Raw genomic sequence first — 19,478 nt, 5'->3', positions numbered from 1 at the left:
TTTGATAAGAGTTATGCCCCTTTCTTCCAGTAGTTTTTTTTTTCATAGAAAATTTATGAACCCAAAACCCCTCATCCAATTTTGTTCAGTTTTTCTTTACTGTATGACTACTCTGTGGCTTAATCTTTGATCTAAGAGGCATTAATTGATCTTTCTAATTTGAAGACTACCGGTACTTGAGAAAGCCTTATCACAGGTTTGCATGATCTGTTTAAACAACAACCATTTTCTTTCCAATTTTGTTTGAATGATAGATTGGTCCATTTTACTGGTAATTTGATCAAGTAGGTTCAGTGTTTCTGGAGAAAACAAAATAAAATAAACTTAGAAGTCAAGGACATAGCAAAAAGTAGACAACCTTTGATAAAAAAAAAAAACTCATTTCAGCTCTCAGCTCACAGGTAATTTTGATATTCTGCAGGTAAAGCACAGAAACAAGATACTGTGTATTTCAATTAATGTTTGTGAATTTAATATCAAAATTACAAATAGAGTTTTCATACAAGATGAATATATATTTGATAATGTAATTGTAAATATTAACGTAAGTTGCACACCATTGCATTTGTGAAATCTTTTATGATAGTGGGTGATATAAAGTTGGGGAAACAAGTTCACTTGTGAGTGATAATTTTTTTGTCTTTTTGAAAACATCTGTACTCTGGTAATGAATCCGGATAATTCAAGGACTTGTAGCTTCTTTGATGAAGTAAGGTACTTTTCTGTGTTGTAGCCACTCCCCCAATAGATGATCCTCTGCTTGGAATATCACCTCCAGCACAAACTGATCAATAGAAAAACAGAATCACTGACTAATAGAAAAACGGAACCAGTGAAAAACATAATTACTGACCAATAGAAAAACAGAACCAGTGAAATTAAATCTGCATGATAATTTTTCAATAAAAAATATTGTTTGATATAAGGCATTGCAAACTTGTGCTGTGACAACAGAATAGTACGTTGCAAACACCTCCCCCCCCCCCCCCCCCCCCCAAAAAAAAAAGATACTGAAGGTCTGATGACATGTTGCTCAAATATCTGTTTTGTATTTTGTATCTCTTCGTAACATTCAACAAATTAATCAAAACTATCATTATCTTACGATTTTTAAACTCACCAAAAGTCACCAAAAAATTGTGATAGTGGCAATGCTAGTGATTTCCAGTAGGATTATATAGTACATAACATCCCCTGGTATCTTGCGCAAATGCCTAGTAAGGTATCGTAATTTTTTGTGAGGAAACTTGTTAAAGTAGCAATAGTTCAATGACAAATTCTTGGAAAAAATTATACATTATTGAGGAACATTTCATCTGACCTTAAAATTTGTAATTAACACTGTAAACATGGAATGTCAGAGTAACTTAAACAATGTATGAAAGAAGAAAATTTTTTGTATAAACATACATTGAAAGTCAGTTCCTTTGTACATGTATTGCATTAAGTAGAAACATAAAAAGAAGCCACATATGTAAGGTGTGGAATCATTAAAATTCCTGGGGGCCAATTGTTGTGGATTGCTTAAATTTTCCAGGTTCATGGGGACATAATTTCATGTACCAGTATTCTCTTATACCTACAAAAGGAAATTTGACTTTGTTATCCTACTTTATTAATTTGATAATGTGGAGGATATTAATTTATGGATGAGAGGTACCTACAAATTCCATGAAAATTGAGCTACCACAAAATCTGTTGATTCCACAGTATTGCATGAATATGAGTAAAAAATTTTCAGGAAATATATTTAGTCTCCCCTTTTTTCATTCTTGAAGTTTTCCAATGCCTAAAGTTGTGTCTACTTTTTTGTGTGTGTGTGTTTTTTTTTAATTGTTTTTTAAATTTTTTTTTTTGAGGGGGGGGGGGGGGGGGAGGGGGGCACAGTTCATTTACTGACCTTCAGTCCTCTCTGTACAGGGATTGTAAATAACTCGCTTGCAGGAAGTGACATCAACAGCAAACATAACTTAGCCTGTAAAGTTTGTAAAAAAAAAAATGTAAAATTTTCTCTCAAGAATGTTTGATACATCAATAATTTTATTCTTACATCCTTTGAAATAGAAAAAAAACCGTCATCATGCATAAATAACATTGTTATATCCATATTCATATGAGTTGTTTCCCCTGTACTGCATAACACTGTTATTTCTGTTTCTGCTGTCATATCATACCTTAGCTGATGGAATGCTTTTGCTGTCGATGGTGGAGTATCGTCCTATTTCCTGGAGTGTTTTATTTATTTCCTCATCTTGATGCCCCAGGATAGAATAAGTTTTCTCCTGTAGGTCTTCAAACCTGTGGAAATATGTGACTGCATGATTTTGAAATTAGAACTGGAAGAAATACCTCGTTATTTATAATAGCTTTTATACAAGAAGAAAGCTTGATTTTAACAAATATTTTATCTCTGCTGTATATCAAAAGTCTGTACAATATTTAGAATATATATCTACTTGTAGATTGATAATTACATGTTTATCAATATTTACATTTCCAAATATTTTTCCTTAAGATTCTTAGTAAATTAGAAGACTGTTCATTTCTCATGAACTACCGTGAGATGAGCATGAATATCTCCATTGTTACGTCATAATACCGCACTCTACGTCAAAACTATAGTGCAAACTGTTTTGCTTAATAAAATGACAGTTGAATAGTGTAATTTGTTGTGACTCGTCAGAAAAATAATGTAAATATAAGAAATGAATTTAATTTTTGAAAATTCATGAGGTACATGAACTACTATGCTTCACGCTGGCATATTTATCATGAAGCACTAACATGCTTCATGAAATATGCCGGCGTGAAGCGTCGTAGTTCATGTCCTCATGAATCTTCAAAAATTAAATTCATTTCTTAAGTGTCTTGCATCTGCTGGTAATCAGTAATTGATGTTTACATAAAAAAATTAACTTTCTTAAAAAAAAAAGCTGTAAAATATATAACAATGATGATAATCATACCATCTTAATGGTGGGACATCAGTTATAGCCATATTCCTGTGAGTTGTTCCCCCTGTGACACAGCCATTTAACCTACTTCGGTGTACCTCAAAAAGTGGACTCATGTCCTCAAATTCTCCATATTTCATCTTGAAGACAGCTAACATTTCTCTGCAGTGAACAAAAATTAAGATATTACTAGTGGTTAGAAAATTAGAAACTTGTATGCATATCATTACCTATATACCAGTAATAACTGTGTATTTAGATTATTTAACACACTAACACAGTTGATGCAAAATATAAAACACTGTAAAAGATTAATATAAAAAAAAAATTTGGACAAGATTTTACTTAATTCTCTCATTATACATGTATATGGAGAAAGATAGGGCTGGGATGATATACTGAAATATCAATGATCGATTTTGTTAGGGAACAATACATGTATCGGTACATTTTTAGAAATATTGGTCCACAAAACACACCCCCCTTACTTAATTTTATAATCCAATCTAATTATAATTATTTTGATATGCATAGCTAATATGAATAAAAATATTCTTATATATATTGTTTTTTCAATACAAAATAAAAATTTCAAAAATAATTGAAAATATCATAATGCATACTGTAGATGTACTTGAGGAATTAATTATCACGTAATTTTGCAAGAAATACCAGTCACGAAATAAACTCACCCTGCCATGCTTACTTCTAATTTGCTGATATACATTTATATGTAATATTTCTTCATATTTATTATTTTTTGTGAAATTAAGTACTCAATTAATATTAGGAATTTACAGTATTGTATCGTGACACAAATATTGTAATACATATTGATACAGAAAAAAATGTATCATCCCAGCCCTAGAGAAGGACAATTCCAATATGAAATTGTTATTGTTTATTCAACACTAATTTCATTTAGTCATAATGTCTTTTTTTTTTCATTAGGCCCAAAAAAAAGTCTTGCTTTCTGCTACCAGCCTGAAAAAAATAGGGTAGGTAGGTAGGAAAATTATTTATTTTATTTTTTTATTTTATTTTTTCCTGACAGCAATTTCTGGATATGAACTAATACAAGATCAAATTAAACATGTCATGGGTCAAAATCGTCTTTTAAAATTAAATTCGATGTCTTTTGATGCAAAACTCAAGTGTTGTTTTTTTTTTGCCTTACCTGTCTATTTTTTGTAATTCTTCCTCTAAATCTTTGTGTAGATCATGTTTGACTTTGAGGAAGGACCTTTTGTCATTAGAAACTATGTTCTCAGGTTGTAATGTTTCTCTAAAAATACAAGGAATATTATACAAGTCAATTAGTCAAAGCAAATGTTATAATACATTGCATGGTTTTATTTAATGTATATCTATTTACAATGCTTAGAACTGGTCATTGCATTTTAAAGTACTGTACGTAGAAGGAAACCAATGTTAACGTTGTTTTAAAGTTAAGTTCAATGTATAGGTTTCAATGTTGATAAACCAGTACTTTCACAATGAAGTTGAACATTATCAACATTATCTTAACAAGGAATCAACATTAAAGATGCAACATCATATCAAAATTATTCAACTACCAGGTAAGTTAATTCAACTTTGCACTTTAAGTATAAATATTTTTTTTCTCTATGTTAATTCAGAGTCAATGTTCAAGACCCAAAGTTGTTTTAATGTCCTTAAATCCCAGTTGGATATCAATACAGGTCTTTCAGATGTTTTTAGCTCACCTGAGCCGAAGGCTCCAGTGAGCTTTTCTGTTCAAAAAGTGTCCATCTTTCGTCTGTCTATCTGTCATGTGTCGTCTGTAAACTTTTCACATTTTCGACTTCCTATCCAGAACTTCTGGGCCAGTTTCATCCAAACTTGTCACGAAGCATCCTTGGGTAAAAGGGATTTAAATTTGTGCACAGGAAGTGCCATGCTCTCTTTCAAGGGGGAGATAATTAAAAATTCTTGAAAATTTTGGTGGCTAGGGTTTTCAGAGAGGATGGATCCATATAAGGAAACTAGCACAGCTTTTAGTACACACTTTGTAAAACCATCTGATCAAATTTAAACAATATAATTAATAAAATTTGTGTCCCACACAGGAAAAAAGAAGAGGATGGAAGATCTGAAAAAATATGCAGATGAAGAAAGAAACAAGAGGAGGATGGAAGATCTGAAAAAATATGCAGATGAAGAAAGAAACAAGAGGCCCATGGGCCATATCGCTCACCTGAGTAACTTTGGCCATGCTGTTCTTTACCAGATTTCCCACCTTGTAATACCTATTGTGGCCCTGTCCATCCCCTGGGGGTCATGATTTGAACAATTAAGAATCTACACTACTCCAGGATACTTCCACATAAGTTTCAGCTTCTCTGGCCCAGTGGTTCTTGAGAAGAAGATTTTTAAAGATTTTTCCTGTATATTTCAATGTAAAACTTGGATTCCCTATTGTGGCCCCGCCCTACCCCCGGGGATCATGATTTTAACAATTTAGAATCTACACTACCCCTGGATACTTCCACATAAGTTTCAGCTTCTCTGGCCCAGTGGTTCTTGAGAAGAAGATTTTTAAAGATTTTTCCTATATATTTCAATGTAAAACTTGGATTCCCTATTGTAGCCCCGCCCTACCCCTGGGGGTCATGATTTTAACAATTTAGAATCTACACTACCCCAGGATGCTTCCACTTAAGTTTCAGCTTTTCTGGCCCAGTGGTTCTTGAGAAAAAGATTTTTAAAGATTTTTTTTTATATATTTCAATGTAAAACTTGGATTCCCTATTGTGGCCTCGCCCATCCCCCGGGGGTCATGATTTTAACAATTTAAAATCTACACTATCCCAGGATGCTTCCACTTAAGTTTCAGCATTTCTGGCCCAGTGGTTCTTGAGAAGATGATTTTTAAAGATTTTTCCTATATATTTCAATGTAAAACTTCGGATTCCCTATTGTAGCCCCGCCTTACCCCCGGGGGTCATGATTTTAACAATTTAGAATCTACACTACCCCAGGATGCTTCCACATAAGTTTCAGCTTCTCTGGCCCAGTGGTTCTTGAGAAGAAGATTTTTAAAGATTTTTCCTATGTATTTCAATGTAAAACTTGGATTCCCTATTGTGGCCCCGGATACTTTGTACCAAGTTTGGTTAAAATTGGCCCAGTGGTTCTTGAGAAGAAGTTGAAAATGTGAAAAGTTTACAGACGGACGGACGGAGGACGGACAACGGGTGATCAGAAAAGCTCACTTGAGCTTTCAGCTCAGGTGAGCTAAAAAACGTCAACCTTAACCTTTCAACTTTTAAGTCATTAGGGGTCTTTTTTTAAAGAAATTCTTAAGTTTCGTTGCAAAAGCTTAAAAAGAACTTACAGAACTTACAGATAAAGTTATCATCTGAAAACTTTGTGTGTAATATATAAACTTCTTCTATTTGGCATGCATTTTTTAAACTTATTATTTTTTTTTATTATTATTTCTTCTTTGTTTTTTTTTTGTTTTGTTTTGATTAGGAAGTGTCTTAGTGTTGTTCAAATTATTATTCTGCAATGAAACCGGTATCTTTCTCTCACAATCACATTGGGTGAGAAAGTACGTTTTACAAGGATTGAGTTCACTGACCTAGGTCTTTGACCTTTTGATCTCAAAATCATTAGGAGTCTTTTTTTTTTAATGTCATATAGACTTAAGTTACAAAATTTCATAGCAAAACCTCCAAGAGAAAACTGTAAAAAAAAGTGGAAACTTCTGGAAACTAATATTTGCAATGTATGAATTTCTGACCTTGACTTTTGGATTTCAAAATCAATAGGGGTCGATCTTCTTTAAGCAGTAGAGAGTTGTGATATAAAATTTCATTGCAAAAGCTCAAAGATTTTTTAAGATATTGCCAGGAAACAAAGGTGTTACACACAAACAGATTGACACATAGAATGACAGACTAAAATTAAATCCCCACTTTCAGTGAAAGCTGAGGACAAATATTTCAGCCAATATCCTGTGCCTTGTCCGTGCCTCGACCATTTTTTGCCATGGCTTTCTACAGATACATGTTTTACATAGGACCAGGATTGCTACAGTCGCAGGTTTCTGGAGGCTGAAGCTGTGCCTGTGCCATGTCTAAGCCACCAGGATTGTTTGATATGGAGATGCAGATATGTGCCTCTCTCTGACATTAATGAACTAAACATTTAAAATTTATTAAATCAACCATACTTTTTCTTTTTCTCCTGTAAACTTTTAGGAATTTTGTCCATGGCTACCAGTTGCCAGATAGGCAGTTTTTTGGTGTGTATGGGGCCTGTGTTTCTGTGATGATCAGCTGCCAGTAAGTCCTTGCGTATCTTGCTCTGTATGTGGGTGGGGCCAGTGGACGTCTCAGTCCGGGACAGTTCAGTGTTTTCAGTGATGGTCATTGTAGACTCTACCTGGGGTGTAATTGCCCTCCTCCTACAATAATGAATGAACAAATACTGGATTAGTATATACTTGATACATGAGAAAACATACAAACACTTTTTTGAAGCAAGAAAAGTGAGGTTATAAAGTCCCCAAAGTCACACACCCGAGTCACAAGACTGTGACAAAAACTTATTTTGCCAAAGTTGAACTTGTACGGTATTTCATGATCCTCCCATATATTACATGTACTTCACTTCACTGAAGCCCAAATTGTTTCTCCTTTACATTTCAGGAATAATTTCTTTACATTTCTTAACCCCCCTTCAAAAAAAAATCCTCTATCTTTTAGAATTAATGACTTCTTCGATTGAAAATCATCCAAATAAATGGTATGGAGAGGCATGATAAAAAAAAAAAAATGTGTGAGCTTAAAGAAAAACTGTCATCATCATAGTCTAAGATCATTTATACATCCGACTCAAGCAAGTGTGAGCTAAAAATTGTTCTTTAATTATCATATCAATTTTTCAAAGATTTTTTTTTTCATTTAGATCTTTCCTGGAATATTGTTTTATTTCATATTTAGATTGGATAATCAAGATAAATGTATTGAATTTATTTATTTAATATTTATTAACGACTACTAATACACATAATGTATGTTTTTCCTCTAACCTGCTCCACAACAGAGCTTTCATTAGGATCCTAGACTGTAGAGTTAAATCCACTGTCTTCTTTGGTTCCTCTAGGTTTATAAGATCCTCCCAAGTCTCCACAATGGGGCCCTGCTGCTGAGGCTGCTGAATCTTACTCACCCCACCCCACATTGTCTTCCTGACACAAAATGCAATAATATTCCATCATTAAAATCAAACTAAACAAGCTAATTCAGAGAATTTGTGTCCACCGCTTATGGAAAAAAGAAGATCATGTACAGTTCGGGGGGTTTGGGTCGGACTCCCTCCCTCCCCCCCCCCCCCCTTTGATTTGTAGAATTATTAAATGTATACATGATACATGTATATTGAAGCAAATAAAAAATGCCAATATGGATATAAAGATTTGATTGCTTATTCTTTAGTATGTGTAAAGAAGATTCTTTTTGTATAGAATATTTATCACACTGTAATAATGATTTTATGAGTTTGTACATGCCAGACGTCATAACTTTTTCATTTCACATGCTGATTACTCTCATTTATATAGTACATCCCAAAAAAGAAAAATCCCCCCCCCCCCCCAAAAGGATCGACCGGGATTTGAACCTGGGGCCTCTCACATGCTAAACAAGAGTCATACCCCTAGACCATGGAGGTACTTCAATATACAGCAAATTATATTCACATTTGATTTTGTCAAAATTTTACACAATAAATGGTGTCTAATTTAGCCTTTACTAAACAGTTCTAATAGATGTATAATTAGAATATAAAGTCCGCCGACAACCTGTATTATACGTAATAACTCTCCACATGCCCCTGTGCTAAAAATATTGCCAAGCGACTTTTAATAGAATTAATAAAAAAAAAAGGGACGGGACACTTTGAGAGGGACGAGAGAGGCCATGGGGAGTTATGGTATAAAATTTCATTGCAAAAGCTCAAAAGTTTCTTGAGATATGTCCAGGAAACGAAAGTGTTACACACAGACGCAATGTATGAATTTACGACCTGAACTTTGACCTTTTGATCTCAAAATCAATATGGTCTTCTTTAAGCCTAAGGGAGTGGTTGTGTAAAATTTCATTGCAAAAGCTCAAAGGATTCTCGAGATATCGCGTGGAAACGAAAGTGTTAAAACAGACAGAATTTATTAATTTATGACCTTGACCTTTGGACCTCAAAATCAATAGGTTTCTTCTTTAGGTCATAGGGAGTTGCTATGCAAAATTTCATTGCAAAAGCTCAAAGGGTTCTCGAGATATTGCACAGAAACGAAAGTGTTACAGAAAGACAGAAATACAGACAGACAGACCGACCCAAATTAATATCCCCCACTTTCAGTGAAAGCGGGGGACAACAAACATTCATTACTAAAATCAACATCTGTATATTTATACATGTATATACTAGACCATTGGTAGGTATTGTAAATAGAAATGAATTTTATTGAAGAAAAATGTCTCATTTTATTTCTGCAAAATTTATTACAGTCATAACAGGTCTACTGTAAAGGTTAACCACTGGAAATAAACACTAGTAGTTTAAGGATAATAACTTAAACAAATCTTTATTGATAAACATATAAAAATTGCATTCCTTGTAATTTCATGAAAAAAAAATCATATGAAAATACAATGTACTCCACATTGTCAAAACTAGATGCTTTCATGATAACAGGTAGTTCAAAATATGGAAATATAACATTTCTATATCTTGAACTACCTGTTACATGTATTATGAAAGCCTATAGTTTTGTTATTAAATGGAAAATGGATATATTTTTCATTGATGCAGTTTTAACACTTTCAGCAAGTTCAAACTAACTTATGTGGCTGTTGTAGACATATTAAGATTGTACTCACTTTCTGAGTTTGGAGGTAAGCCCTGTGATTCCAGCCACCTGTTCCAGCATGCCCCGCCCCACAGAAGCCTCTCTGTGGAGACCAACATGTGGTTGTTGTGATCGAGACTGGAGGCGGGAACTGTTGAAAAACATTGATCTTTTTCAGATAATTGGATCATTTTTATAATACACGTACATATACTACATAAACTTCAAGATCATAATCTGATTACCTTAATTGATAAGCAAAATCATTAATTATAATGCATGCAGGTAAGTTCTTTAAAAAAGACATGTATAAGTTGAAACTAATATTTGCATGTTTATGAATTAGCAGACAAGTCGATAAAATATGATAATCTCTAAATAAGTTCATTTACAATAAGATCTCACACTCATAGTATTTTTTAAAAAGTTACAGACTACATGTATTTTCCTTATATTTATCTAGTATTTTCCATACAAGTCTGATTCTATGAATGACCTTTATTGAAAGATGTGACTATTGTAGAATCATATTTCGTGAGGGTTCCGTTTCCATGAATTTTGGGGTTATCCATGAATTTACAACCTCAGCAAATTTTGATCTGTTAGCTCTTTGTCTTTTAAAGAGCTTTCGAGATGTTTGACTATGAATTATGTCCCATGAACCCTGTACGTAGTGATGGGAAATCGGAATTTTTTTCTTCAAAATTGATTATCGGAATAATCGGATGCACTATAATCGATTAATAATCGATTGATTTCAAGTATTAAATTTGTTCATTTTTGAATGAAGAATAAATTGGTAAAAAATTCTGGAGTGATTTCTAGGATACATTTTTGATATATTTTGTATCATTGGATTCATTTGTTAGATTATTATTTGGGATTTAGTTAAATTCAAAGAAGAATGAATCAAAAATCAAAGGAATAATTAACTTTTGTCTCCAGGTTAACAGATGCATGAAAGTCAGTCAATATATCGGGTCTCAGTAGCTCAGTGGTTAGAGCGCTGGCACGGTATGCCAGAGGCCCTGGGTTCGAGTCCCGGCTGAGGCTTGATTTTTCACCACCTGTGACACTTTTAACTAATATTTTGATTAATCGATTATTTAAATTATAATCGATTATCTATAATCAAGTGCCATTTCGATTAGACAATCGATTTAATCGATTAATCGGTACATCAATACCTGTACGTAAATTTTATGGGCAATCCATGAAATTGCTTATGTGTAACAGAGACATTTTTGTGCCTCCAAATGGATTTTAACCAAAGGATTAACCCATTAGCTTGAGCTAGTAGGATGCCATGTATCTTTCTCTAAAACACTGTCCCCCTCCAGAGAATGAGATGTTCTCATCTCTTTTGGAGTGCCAGCACCTGTGGGATGAAGTTCTGGGTCAATCACTTTCACCCACCAGAGAATACTGTCCAGGTCCCAATGTGGGCACCAGATGAATAATTATTTAATCAATATATGAATTCTAAATCACAAAACTATTGACAAATATATCATACGTATCATACATGTACATGAAATATACATGTATGCAACAAAAAATTAATAAAATATGTATCTGCCACTCATGCACTACTTATTAATTCCACAGTAAATTAAGAAAAAACCTTATAAGTCACATTGTGTTTAGAGATAACATGTGACTAATCTGGAAACACCCAACAAGTAAAATGCTTCACTGTAAACAGATAAAAACAAAAATTCATGAGCAGTGTTCCCTGTTAATGTATATAGATATTATGATAGTTTACACATTTTCTGAGTTAATTCAATTTCTTCATAAACAAAAAGGCCAAATGGCAGATTTACAGTACTCAGTATTATTTCATTAAACCTATTCTAGAATTAGTAGATCATTTTGGTATACATACAGATGAGTAGTTGCCCTGCTTTCTCTTCTATGGAATGGGTTTCTAGGTTCAATGACTGGTTCTTTCCTTAAAGCTTTCACAGCATCAAGTTTTAATGGAGTCTGCAGAATCAAAATTTTAATATGTAAGGGTCACCAGGAGTGATCAAAGATTTATTTAATGTTAGAATTAAGTTCTAACTTAGAACATTTCTTCTGCTGTAAATAAATGCATTAATTTTTTCTTTAATTGCAATTTTTTTTCAGTAAAATTGTATGCAGCTCTTTCAGTAATGCATACTATTGCATCACTATAATATTACATACTATTCTAACTGCTCTAAAGTCTTGTCACTTCCAAAATTAAAACCTATTATTATCTATTTTCATGACCTGCAAGCAATTTCAAATTAGAGGGTAAAATTTTTCTTTTGGACAAAAGTTTCATTCTTATCAATAAACAGATATTTGGGGTTTCCCATAGCAGATAATGGACTTTGTCACTATACTCATATGATAGCAGGGGTATCATTTTGTGAGCTCAGTGCTCACAGTACCTCTACTCATTATTCTGTATTCTCTTACCTTGGATTTAATTTCTCTAGTCTTCATGTTACTAATTGAAGTTATAACCATGGAAAGAGCTTGTAAATATTGTAAATGGTCTCTTCTTAATCTTTCCTTCTTTAACCTTTTCATAATAAACACGTTATTAAAATATTATTATAAATCTATACATGTACTCATCTGTTATTATTGCCAAATTCATTGATACCTACTGTTTTAGACAAAAGATTTTTTTTCCGTTTCCTTTTATACTGACAAAAAATGCATTCCTCTTGAAATGAACTGCTTTTATTAAGTTTGGAGTCCAATATCTACTATAAGAATTACATTAATTGCTGTTTCAGACAAGTTATATTTTTTCACTGATCTTTTACTTAGTATACTGGTATACATTAAAAGATTGCTGTAAATTTACTTGATGCTACAATGATGCACACTGAAGTGGTAAAATTTTCTGTTTGAATGGAACATTTTGAGCTTTCTTTTGAACATAGAATGTTAAATGACACACTCATTTCTTCAGAAAGGGAAAAAGCCATCACAAGCTTCATTTGAATATCTGTAGACTAGGTATTCCATAAATACAATAGCCAATCAGATTGGCAGTCTACATAAACACTAGGTAAACATGTGTTTATTTGATTCATAACTTCAATAAACATGAATTTTATATGTACATATTCATTGCAATACATGAGTTTTACAGCAGTGGGGAGTCTCTAACTCTCTCTCCTTTCATAAAATCCAAATTTTAGTAAAACTCATGTTGGTAGTTGACTAGAAAGTGAGGTGTCTTAAAACACTGCAACAAAAATTAATAATTGCTTTCTCTTTTCTAAAGAAAGGGTCATGTCAACATGTAACAAATGAAGACCCAAATGTTCCATTCAAATGAAAAATTTTTACCACTTTAATGAGCATCATTGTTCCCCAGTTGTTGTTAAAACTTACGATACTCCACTAGGAATATGAAGCAGCTGATTGTATGACTCTTCCTGTATGAAGGAGGGATTTTCCCCAATGCTGCCGAGGGTTAGGCCCTGGTTGATAGGAGACTTCAAGGTCATTCTACGAGCCGCCAATTCTTCTTTCATTAAACTCTGGGTTAAGGGATCTAGACACAGAGACTGTATATAGATAAATAGTTCAGAAATACCTCTAGTGAGTTCCTCTCAAACTTCAGCATCAGCATTTTCCCAAAATATTGAAATTTTCAATAAATATCATAAACTAGATTCACTGGAGAGATGGTTTTACAGTTTCCATAATTGTTTCAGAAGACTTTAAACTTGTACAGATTATTTTTAGAGGTAAATTAAAAGATTTTGATTTAAATATTTTCTTTCAATCAGTTATGTAGCCAGAATAATCACCTTCTATGGAGTTTATACAAATCTGTTTTGACCTTGTCCTTTGACTTGGTGCAAACACTGCAAAGTGAAGACCTTTGATCCAAAGGTCTATATATGGGTAAAGTATGAGCCAAACATTTAAAAGGGCAAAAATTATACATCAGGCAAGGATTTTACAAAAAAGATATGTAAGTTACTGCACACCCTTTAAAAAAAGGGCACTCTCTATGGTTTATGGGCCAGATCGGCAAAAGGGAGAATAAATATGCATTGGACAAGGACTTGTGTTTACCTTGACCTTTGACCTATCATTTTGAAAATTGCTTCTTGCCTACCTACTGATACCCTCCTATTTGTGTTTGGATCTATCATTATGGATTTCTTCCTTCGTTTTCCTGGACTCACATGATCTTTATTTTTGATCACATGACTATCTTTGACCTGATCTATTTCCTCTTCGTGAGTTTGAAAATCTGGAAGACCCAGTTGTAAATTGGTAAGTGACATCAAAACCATTTCGTTTTCTTTGGTGCTGTTTTGTTCTTGTTTGTTGCGATTCATTTCCAAACGCTTTCTGACATATTCTTCATAGGGATATCCTGCATGGACTTTACGAATGATGTTTTTGCTTTCATCTAAAAATTGTTTTATTTCTCGGAAGCTGTGAACCTCTGGAAGTTCTATAGCTGCTGGGTCAAGGGAGGAACTCTCTTTTACAGCAGATGCCTGCAATAAGTACAGATAACTGATACTGTAAACATACTTAATTTAGTAGTAATCATATTTTGCACTGCTTCTTCATGATTAAGTCAAGTACCCGTACACACTAATATATGAATAAAAAAAAAATACATACAGAAATTTATGATTATGCTAATCAGTTGATAAAGAAGTTTGTGCTTTTTTGAGTACTCTAATTTGTGTATGTTTACTGACAGTATATATTTACAGCCACTGAATTTACCATACCTTCTGGTGCCTGAAATTTAATTTGCAGTCAATAGGTACCCTTGTTGATAAGAGGACTTGAACATTTTTCCATTTTTATTTTTGCAATGTTGATGAAATTTCTACATAAATTTATCAACAAGTAGAGAAAGTTGAAAATTTTCCAAATATGTGTTTACTGCTTCTTTCAAAAATTGCTACGTAACAGAAATTTCCCCAAATTGGGTACTTTAAAAAGACTAGAAATATGTCCATAGGACATGAATGCCCCGCCGAGGGTATATTAGTAATGCAACATTTTAAGACAAATTGAGAAAAGTGAGGTCAAGGTCAAAGGAAAGGTCAAGGTGAAAAAAATATTGATGCAGTTGAATAGCTTACATCAGTATGTATCAGCATATGAAGTTTGACACTAATTTAAGAAAAGTGAGGTCAAGGTCAAAGGAAAGGTCAAGGTCAAAAAATGTTGATGCAGTTGAAAAGGTTACATCAGTATGTATTAGCATATGAAGTTTGATAAAAATATTATGAATGGTTTCTTTAAAACTGAGCTAAACACTAATTTAAGAAAAGTGAGGTCAAGGTCAAAGGAAAGGTCAAGGTAAAAAATATTGATGCAGTTGAATAGCTCTCATCAGTATGTATCAGCATATGAAGTTTATTAAAAATATCTTGAATTGTTTCATTAAAACTGAGCTAAACACTTATTTAAGAAAAGTGAGGTCAGGGTCAAAAGAAACATCAAGGTCATAAAATGGTGATGCAGTTGAATAGCTTACATCAGTATGTATCAATATATAAAGTTTGATTACACTATCTTGAATGGTATCTTTAAAACTGAGCTAAACACTAATTTAAGAAAAGTGAGGTCAAGGTCAAAAAATGTTCATGCAGTTGAATAGTTTACATCAATATGTATCAACATATGAAGTTTGATTAAACTATCTTGAATGGTATCCTTAAAACTGAGCTAAACACTAATTTAAGAAAAGTGAGGTCAAGGTCAAAGGAAAGGTCAAGGTCAAAAAATGTTGATGCAGTTGCATAGCTCTCATCAATATCTATCAGCATATGAAGTTTGATAAAAATATCTTGGATTGTTTCTTTGAAACTGAGCTTTGAACAGAGCTAAACGCAAAGTGTGACGGAAAGACAGACGGAAGGACAGAAGGATGGAAGACGGACATGACAAACACTAAATGCCCCGGCCATATTCATGGTGGGGCATAAAAACAATTTTCTACCAGGAAATACCTTGGAGACAGACTTGTGGCCTATTGGAGGTAATGTAATTGCATGCTTCTTCTCGTGTTTTCCATCCTCACCACATCTAAACAATGGCTGTTTTCTTATCTACAAATGATCAGCAACCCCAATCAATTTAAATCAGAGCAAAAGTTATATTATTACATAATGAATTTTATTTGGTAAAAAAAAATCTCCATTATAATATTCATATGACACTTTCCTTAATGTTAAGATCTAGTAAATGAGTTTATAGTTTACTTTTTGGTGCTAGATCCATTATGATGTCATAATTAATAAGTTTTATGGCAGGGATCGACATTAACGGTTGTCCGATTGCCCGGGACAAGTAAATTCTCAGTTCGGGCAAGTGAATCTTGCGACGTACTTGTCCGATCGGGCAAGTGATTTTTTCCTCATAGAAATGTACATATTTATTTCGTTTACATTAATTTATTTGAAAAAACAATAAATTGAAGACTTGATTTCCGCCAGGTACCTGACTGACATTGTTTTTGTATTCGGAATTCCTTTTCAGCATTTCTGGATTATACCTTTCATTTGAAAAGCGGATTCGTTATTCCGTTCTTTTTCCCTGGTAAATATGCTGTTCGTCTAACATTTTTGTTAACTTCTTATTTGGAAATTAGATTATTTATTCACTTACAGAATATAAGTAAAGTGTAACACGATGTATCCTGATCAAGGTAAAGATCGATGTGTGTTATGTAGCAACTATCTTCCTTCAGCGTTGTTTCACAGTTATCTCAGAAAATTACGATTCACAAAAGAATCCTACCGAAAATAATTTTTTAAAAATATGAATTTAAATAAACGGAGGGTTATTGCTTCATGGCAGTGTGTGTTAACAGGTTAAATTTACAGGGACAGTGGTATACATTTATGTACATATGCAGCATCAAAATTTTTTCAGGTACCTCACCTTGCCAAATTAACGGTAGTGCATTTGGTCACATTTTTTCTTGTCATAATATTTACAGTAATAAATTTTTTTTTTCTGAAGTTCTTTCCTTATTTTGGGCAACCAAGTTTTGTGTTCGGACAAGTCAAAGTTTGAGATCACTTGCCCGAAAGGCAAGTAAATCTGAAAGTTAATGTCTATCCCTGCATTATGGCTATAATTGAATTACATGGAAAACTGACTTTTCATGACAAGGAATTCCTTTGAAATCATGCTAAAAGGTAACCTAATATCTATATTCAAATGAATGCAATTTAATATTATTTTAAGATAAGTGCGTCAAGAATATTTTAATTAAATTACCATTTTCTAAGACCTGGATACATTTCCTTTAATAGTCATTTCTCATTGAAAATGACATTTAAGTTACAAAGCATCATTAAAGGAATTCATTTCTCATTTGAGAATTCTGCAGGCATGCACCTTTTATTTACTAGATCTTAATCTTAACCGAAAAATCATTATGCTCATTTACCTTGGGGTCCAAACATTTTGACATTGTATTGAGCACAAGGTCACAAGTATCAAGGACCACTTGATCACCCAGCGGTTTGTATTTTTCCCCGATGACACTTTGGTAGCCTCTGCTATCATTTTCTTTTCTTCTGAGGTAATGTTTTTCCCAGAGATCATCGGGCCTCTCATTTATCATGAAATTCTTTGTCTTGGTCCATGTTTTATGTGGTTGATATGAAACAGCTAATTAAATTTGAAACAATAAATTTGCATAGCATTTGTATATAAAAGACTATATTCTGTAATACTTGTAGCAAGCCAATATCTATACCCAAAATCTAACTTTCATGGAGAAATATTTTACTATGTTCTAAATCAGGGAGATATTTGTAGCCTTCAAAGCATTAAATATTCTCATCAACTATGACATCATAAGTTAGATATGGTATCAACAAAATGACATAAATCCAACCATTTAATGATTTTGAAAGAAAATAGAGTATTTTGCACCTATACTTGATTGGAAAATATTGAGCACAGGTCTATTCAGACTTACAAGTATGTGAATATGTTACCTGAGCAAGTTTGCACTCTGTAAATACTATAGTTAAAATTGAACAGATTTTGTGCCTTTAGTCCTCTTTCAAGACAAACACAAAACACGAAATTCAAATAGTTTGTGAGATCACAGAGACAAAGAATGCCGATTATTTATTTCGAATCAATAATATATTTTATTAATACATATTTTTATACAATTTTATATACAATTGTGCATACTTCAGGAGATTTTTAAAATTTAACGGGGGGGGGGGGGGGGGGGGGTGGATTGACATATATTATACAGTTCTTTATAATTGAAAATTTGATTGAATAGAAATGAAAAACAAGTATTTTAAATATTTCTGAATCATGTAAAATATTTGAAATTATTATATTTTGTGGATTTTTTTTTTTTTAAATAATGGATATAAATATAACAAAACTCGTTTTAAACTTAAGTAACTTAATTATTCTCCAACCACGCATTTACAAAATTGCGTCCCAACAAAATAAAAAAATTTTTGAAATCCACGAAATTTTATTCCCACAAAAGTAGATGATCCAAGTTTTTTTTTCCAACGTGAATGATAAAAAAAAATTCTCTACTTGCAGAAGTGAAACGACATACGTTCATTTTTTCTCCCAAAGATTTATTTATTTCCGTTAAGTTTTTTTCACGAAAGGAGTTGTAATAAAACTACCTTCAGGAGCTCTGAAATGACGTCGAACAAGTTTCGTTATCTCCTGGCTGTTTGGAGTAGTGGCTTGTTTCTTGTACTCGGAAGAAATCATAGTTAGAGAGAATGAGTCAGTACATAGAAATTGACAAAGTTCTGTTTACTGTTCCCGCGAATTCGTCTCTTGGCGCAATGTGTCACAATCGATGACGTCACAATAAATCTAATAAAGACCGAACCCGTAGCAAATTCAACGCTTAATGTTTTCTTCTTCAGGTATTCTTTTTCATTATCAATGATACATTTTGAAAACTTACTTTTTATCAACTTGAATCAAATGAGTAAAAATTTAAAAGCATTAAAAATTGGAACAAGGGACATATAATTATTCCCGATTTCTCGAAAAAATTTTCATTAATTTTTCATTAGGTTTTGCAAATCCACTCTCCCTCTTTCTCTCTCTCTGTGTTTTAACACAATATTTACAAAGAAATTCTTCTTTAAAAATTTTGTAAATGATTCCAAATTAAATGGTCAAGGTGACAAGATTGGAAAACTGATTATCCAATATTTGCCTATAGTTAACATTGCTGTGTCCTGAAAAATAACCCCCCCCCCCCCAATTTCTATCCCATACAAGGCGCATGACGGAAACTTAATCCCCCACCAAACTGATTTTTTTTTTCATATATGGAAAAGGGGGATGAGTTCTACCATCGAGTTTTCCCTTCTATATTACCATATCTTAGCATATGTAATATATAATGAATGAAAGTCCAGGCATACAGCATCGGGGGGGGGGGGGGGGGCTTACAAGTCAGTTGTATTTTGTTTAGGTTAATTTGGAGGGATTTGCCATTAATCCTCTTATAAGTCGGTGCAATTTTTTTTTCTTCAATTTTGCCAGAATCAGTTGACAATTTCTGATCAATGCGCTAATGTTTTTCCCTGTGTTTCAAATAATATTTTGGGAAATTATATCGGTTAACTATACACTATGGATAAAAA

General features: G+C 33.0%; 1 protein-coding gene across 1 annotated transcript; it reads right to left on the bottom strand.

The window, feature by feature from the left end:
• Positions 1-471: 471 nt before the first annotated feature.
• On the bottom strand, positions 472-18,633 carry LOC133195281 (uncharacterized). The gene is made up of 15 exons (XM_061331168.1): positions 18,495-18,633; positions 17,270-17,493; positions 15,822-15,920; positions 13,955-14,345; positions 13,219-13,381; positions 12,286-12,391; positions 11,723-11,823; positions 9,866-9,985; positions 8,017-8,175; positions 7,156-7,389; positions 4,132-4,239; positions 2,967-3,116; positions 2,175-2,298; positions 1,901-1,975; positions 472-784 (listed from the first exon to the last, which is right to left on the bottom strand). The coding sequence occupies exons 1-15, from the start codon at positions 18,583-18,585 to the stop codon at positions 683-685; spliced, it is 2,247 nt and encodes a 748-aa protein (XP_061187152.1). The 5' UTR covers positions 18,586-18,633; the 3' UTR covers positions 472-682.
• Positions 18,634-19,478: the final 845 nt, after the last annotated feature.

The sequence above is a fragment of the Saccostrea echinata genome, unplaced genomic scaffold (assembly GCF_033153115.1).
Source record: "Saccostrea echinata isolate AGI-Se365-2 ecotype Australia unplaced genomic scaffold, CSIRO_AGI_Sech_v1 ptg000001l, whole genome shotgun sequence".
In the NCBI taxonomy this organism is placed as follows: domain Eukaryota; kingdom Metazoa; phylum Mollusca; class Bivalvia; order Ostreida; family Ostreidae; genus Saccostrea; species Saccostrea echinata.
This window is presented reverse-complemented; position numbering and strand designations above follow the sequence as displayed.

Coding starts and splice junctions, on each gene's coding strand:
- LOC133195281 (XM_061331168.1), bottom strand. CDS start 18,585: ATGATTTCTTCCGAGTACAAGAAACAAGCCACTACTCCAAACAGCCAG. Junction 9,986..11,722: donor AGCAGGGCAACTACTCATCT/GTATGTATACCA, acceptor GTTTTTCAACAG/TTCCCGCCTCCAGTCTCGAT. Junction 785..1,900: donor CTGTACAGAGAGGACTGAAG/GTCAGTAAATGA, acceptor TCTATTGATCAG/TTTGTGCTGGAGGTGATATT.